Raw genomic sequence first — 6,000 nt, 5'->3', positions numbered from 1 at the left:
GACGAAACAAGTCATAAATTACAAGAACAAGACCCATGGCTAATCCAATCATAAACCTCCACTCTCCATGCAAGCCATGATTTTAAATTCATGTTAATCATAAAGGAGTACTGCATACAAGGTCAGGTTCGGGTGGAGTCAGGCCAAGGATTTTCAGCCCAAGCCCAGCCCAACAGCAACATAACCTGACCTGAAAGTTTGGATTGGGCCAACGCCCTTAAACCCACATCGTACCATTTGCATGAATCTCAGTGCATGGCGGGTCGGACAAACGAAAACAAATAGAGACCATTAAACCCCATGCTTCACTTCAACATATCAAGGTATACATCCATGAAAAGTAAATTCCCCACATACAGAGAGGGATTTCTGCAAGAGTAGGGGACCCATGCCATAACTCTCCCTTCTTTTTCCTCTCATCCCAATTGTACAGCTCACAATGGTATGAAGTGAATCCCCTTCAATGACCCGGGGGGAGGAGACGAATATATGTTTTTCGGTTGAACTCAACTTATATATCTTTTATTTATGAGGAAGTAGGAACAACAAAAAGAAAATGAAGGGCATCAAACCCAATTCATGCAGAGACCCACTAACCAAGAACTCTACCGCATAAAACAAATGAACCAGAATTTTCTAAATCATTACCCTCATATAAAAGACACATAATCTTTCCGCATTAGTCATATATTTCAACCCCAAAAGAACATGTGATTAGACCAACATTGACATTTGGCTACAAGGATGCAAGTATTGGGTTATTTTCCATGTGCCGTTCTTTTTGAACCCTCTGGATGAAATGGGAGGAGATCTGAATGCCAGAATACATTCTACCTTGAGAATGGATCTACTTATCGGGGTGGTGGAGGAGGAACATGGGATTTTGCCATCCCAACCCAGGCGAAGATGCCAACTGCAAGGATTACCCACCCCAATATGTCATACTTAAGATCACTGTCTTTCTTTTTCCTGGAAGCCTGAAATAGAAGATTAGAAAAATATGGTGATTCTAATGCGTTCTTGAAACCAAGACAGAAAAATAACAATTAAGCAATCGCACTAACATTAAGTGCCTGTTTGGATACCACCAAATAAGTTGCTTTTTCTACTTAAAGCAGTAGATAAGTAACTTATTTCAGATAAGTAAGTTTGGTTTATGATTAGTTGTAAGTAACATTTTTACTTGAGAGTAGTTAATCACTTCAGTTGATTTTTTTTTAGCTTTTCTACTTTTCATAAGTTGCTGGAGAGAGGCATAGCAGAGAACAAAGTGAGGAGAAGCTGATAAGAAGGTTGTTTACCAAACATACTCATGTTCTTAATAAGTAGAAACTAAGATATGTTACTTGTGGCATAAGTAACTTATCTTAAGCAACTTAAGATCCAAACGGGCCCTAAATGACAGGAAACGTGATTGTCCAAATAGCAAACTTTCCGATGTTCTTAGTAAGTAGAAACTAAGATAAGCTACTTGTGGCATAAGTAACTTATCTAAAGCAACTTAAGATCCAAACGGGCCCTAAATGACAGGAAACATAATTGTCCAAATAGCAAACTTTCCGACCTTCTAAACTATGCTCTACACAACAACAGTTCATTTTCTTCAAACAATAAAACTCTTGCACCATTAACAATGCTCGAGAGAGATTCTCTACATCTATAGCCAAGGCTGAATAAATATCCTTATGTTTGATTGAGCATTTTCTCAGCACAACAAACTGCAAGTGGGATCTGCATTGTGTTGATCTAAATTTTCATTCAGCAGGCCCCATGGTAGATGGTAGATATATACCAAAAATCACCCCAGACGAACCTAGCAATCCAATCTACACCTCGTCAAATGGTGGGGCACAGCCAAAGTGTTCCGTAACGGTAACGGTGGCCGTAACGGCCGCCGATACGAGGCATAACAGCTGTTACGGCCCCATAACGGCCATTACGGTCTCTCTTATTTATTTATTTATTGGAAAAACCCCTGAAAAACCTGTATCTGCCTCGTAATGTTGATTAAAAAGTATGAAAAACATGAATTTGTCCCGTAATAGACAATTACGGGGCTATTAACGTAACATGCCGTTAACGGCAATTACAGGTCATTTTTTTCCATAATGGCTGTTACGACCCCGTAACATGTAACGGTTGCCACCGTTACCTTTATGTAACGGCCTTTACAGCCCCGTAATGGTCTTTACGGCACACCATGGGCACAGCATATCAACATTCTAGTACAAGACAGATCAACGATTCATGTTACAGAAACATGCGCCCCACCTGTAACATCTCTAAGTAGAACAATAATAAAAACATTTCTGCCTTTAAACAGTGAAGAAAATTTTATTAAAAGAACATCCTTTAACTATCAGATAAAAACACACCACGCCCTCCAGGAATAAATTGAAACAATTTTCCTAATAAGCTAGCCTGAACATTAATAGCATGGCTGTGGAAGTTGCATTAAATTGAACATGGGATCCCATGGAGAAGTTGGTGACCATACAACGTTCTCAATTCTCATTATACAATGATGTATTCAGTTATGCATATTTCAGAAACTACTAACATGTTGTAAATGCTAGGAAATGTTATTAACTTGTGTCACTTACTATCAATTAAAACGGAAGTTTGCAACTTGATTAATTCGCGCAGCCAGATGCAGATGGTCATTACGAGTTTAATTTTCAAATGCCAAAATACTCAATAAGCTCAAGCAAAAAACCAAAGGGCAAAAGATTCTCTGAACCCAAATGTTGCTCACTTGTCTGCAACCTCATCTGGAGAGAGGAAAATGGGGCATAAGATGGATAAAACGACTGTTCAGAATCTTCAGACCCTACAAATTCTTTTGGAGATGAATTGCAACCAATCCAACTCTAAATTATAAGAGAATTTTTTTCTTCTTTTTTTTCCCTCAAAAGACAGATTCTAAACATGCTTTGGATGCAACCATGCACACGTGTGCAAATGACACATGTACGCAGGGATGTATGGGTATGAAGGCAACAGTTAAAAACTAAAAAGGACAAAAAAAAACTAAATTCAGGATCACTTCTAATATTTATATTTTCTTCAAAAAGGTCCAAATAATCATTTTCTTTTCTTTTAGGATGATGGAGATAAACAAAAAGAGAAGAATAGAAATTTTACCTTCACATTTGAAGCAGAAGATCCTCCTACAGCTGCCTGTGGATTGAATCCCTGCCTCTGGAGCTCTAGATGCAGCTCAGGAGCCTAAAGATATACCATGTTTAGTAACAAATTCAAATATCTTACTCCTTTCAAAAATATGTATAAAGCACCAACTGTCTAAGAATAATGTGGTGAGGCAAACAATATAATGTGCAAAGACATAATTCTAGGAAAATGCCTTCAAAATGAATGAACCAACAAAAAAATAAAAAAAAGTCATCGGAATTTTGATTTTGAAAAACAAAAGAAGATTTTATGCTTCTATGAGGAGTCCCACTCACTTGTTCTCCTCCAAATCGCTCTTCCATGCTTTCATCAGGGAATAAAGGGCTCCCCACTGTGTGCTCTCAAGTGGTAATCAGTGATGCATCCATGGGCAGAAGCATTTATGTATCCAACTTGGGGTAACATGATCCCCTCTCTTGGCAATGCCAATTTCAGTTAAAAGACCACCGTCAGGTTGCTGGAACAAACTTCTTAAGAATTTCAACAGAAGACTAGCTCAGTGAGAAGATAAATTTCTCTCATTCAGGGATCACACTTATAAAATCTGTTCTGCAAGTCTGTCAATCGTTTTGTGATCTATTACCAGATGACCAGTGAAGATAGTGGCAAAAATAGTCTTTCCTGAAAAAACCTTCTTTTTTTTTTTGGAACGATGAAGAAGGGAACCATAGGTTTCATCTAGTTGCATGGGACCAGGTATGCGCAAGCCAGTTGATGCTGGTGGGCTGGGCCTTTGTGTCATCCAGTCTATAGATATTTCAGCTTTAAGCAAATAATTGTGAAGAGATGGAGATGGGAGTTCTTCATTGCTGAGATTAATTCTTGTGGCTAAGTACAGAGTGGCCCCCAATGGGTGGGAAATCATCCCAGTAGAATCTTTCATATTGAAGCCAGCATACTGAGCTGCAGATTATTGCTCAAGCTGTATGAGATTTAAACTCAGAAATGGCAGCAAAGTCAGATTGTGGGAAAACGTTATGGATCAGGGAGAGTCCGTTGTGTGCGAGGTTTGAAAGGTTTTATCTTCTTGCAAATTACAGATGTGTGTTGTTCCGTGATTGCTTTCAAAGAATTAATGAAAAGGTGATCTAGATTCTTTCTTTTTGAAGAAACCTCCTGGACCAGGAAATAGGATAACTCTCTTCTCCGTTGATGCTGTTGGAAGGGGTTTGTATTCCATTTGAGCGAGCGTATCGGTGCATCTGGAATCTTGAGCCGGATGGTATTTCTCAGTTAGGTCATGATATTCCTTAGTATCTGAAGACAGGGGAGCTGGTGGACCAAGGTCTGTGTGACTAAGCATCCCCTCAACATGAATGCTTTTGTTTGGACAGCTGGACTATAAGATCCCAACTATTGATCTCTCAAAAAAAAAAAAAAAACCTCAAAAATTGTGATTTGATGATGTTGAATAGGTGTCTACCATGCTGCTCCAGTGAGGATTAGATTAATCATTTACTAATTCATTGCTCATGAGCAAAACAAATTTCCGTGGCAGTGATTCAGAAGTTCGGAATAGCTTGAGTCTTCCCAAAATGTGTGCAATCTGACTCAAGGCTGGTCTGCCAGGGCTTGGGCAGCTTCAGGGCACATCTTGTGGAATAGTATCCATCAAGTAATGCCGTGATCAATTTGGTTGGAGCATAACGGGAGGGTTTCTTAAGGCAGGAGGTATTGGGTGGAGGTTATTGTAAAAAAATAACCACCCTGATTAAGATGCGAGCCAAAGACAGACGTGAGACTTTGGCATATTCCACAGGTTATGTTTTATACTAGCTGGGAAGAAATTGTGCACTTTAATAGGTTGAAGCAGCAGTTCCTTCCAAAGTGGTTGTCTCCTCCTGGTAACAGTGAAAATTAACTTTATTGGGTGTTCGTTTGGGAACCTAGCAATGGCAGATGTTTTTTTTTTTTGTGTGGGTGTGGGTGGTATGGTCGTGATAGCGATGGCTCAGTTTTGCTGTCTTTTCTTGGGCCAATAAGTATTAAGGATTCCAGCATCGCCGAGGCAATGTCAGTGCTACCACTGATCCCCAGTGACTGTGGAAAAGGATTTGTGTAAAGTGATCTCTTGCACCTAGTCTAATCAGCTCCTGTGGTGTGTTCCAGGTTGCATGGAGGAAATCATGGACCTTTGCACGAACAGCTACATCTCCTTCTCTCAAGTTCCAAGGGAGACCAATAGCAAGGCTGACTTCCACTAAGAAGATGGGAAGAGTGGTGTTTTTTTTCCTTTTTTTCTTTTTCGAAAGATGAAAATATTATTAGGCCAGAACAGCCAAAAAGAAAAACTATACAAAGAAAGAAAGGAAGAGAGAAAGACAAAGGACAACAACCCAAAACTACAGGCCCAGGCCCACGATATACAAACATGGCCACCGGCCCTACACAAACAATCAGGGGACCCACTCCCTGATAAAAAGGGAAACCCTGTTTGCAAATAAACTCAAGAGACGATTTAACATTCCAGAAACACTTATTGTTCCTTTCTAACCAAATAGCCCATAGGACCGCAAGAAGGGCCATCTTCCATCTTTTGCCGGAGCATCCAATACCTCCAAAGGCCCAGGCTCAGAGAAGACAGTCGATTGAAAATCACCCAAAACACGGAAGCCAATCTGAGGATACCAGACCAGATGAAGGAAGAGAAAGGGCAATGCATGAGCAAATGGTCCACCGATTCTTTGGCTTTCAAGCATAAAGGACAAGCATTGGGGATGTACATTCCTTTCTTTATAAGGTTATCGATGGTTAAAATCCTATTTCTCCCCACAAGCCAGGCAAAAGCAGCTACTTTCAAAGGAGCTC

At 39.9% G+C, this 6,000-nt stretch overlaps 1 protein-coding gene across 1 annotated transcript in view; it reads right to left on the bottom strand.

Annotated features, from left to right (window-relative positions):
* Positions 1-613: 613 nt before the first annotated feature.
* Positions 614-6,000, bottom strand: part of LOC131246887 (mitochondrial import receptor subunit TOM20-like) — a 32,210-nt gene continuing 26,823 nt past the window's right edge. Inside the window, exons 5-6 of the mRNA XM_058247348.1 lie at positions 3,145-3,228; positions 614-977 (exon numbers count right to left, since the gene is read on the bottom strand). Coding sequence (XP_058103331.1) covers positions 852-977; positions 3,145-3,228 — 210 coding nt within the window. The 3' untranslated portion in view covers positions 614-851. The remainder of the gene's footprint in view (positions 978-3,144; positions 3,229-6,000) is intronic.

This window comes from Magnolia sinica, chromosome 5 (genome assembly GCF_029962835.1).
Source record: "Magnolia sinica isolate HGM2019 chromosome 5, MsV1, whole genome shotgun sequence".
NCBI classification, from domain to species: domain Eukaryota; kingdom Viridiplantae; phylum Streptophyta; class Magnoliopsida; order Magnoliales; family Magnoliaceae; genus Magnolia; species Magnolia sinica.
The sequence above is the reverse complement of the archived record's forward strand: the minus strand, read 5'-3'. Positions and strand labels throughout refer to the sequence as shown.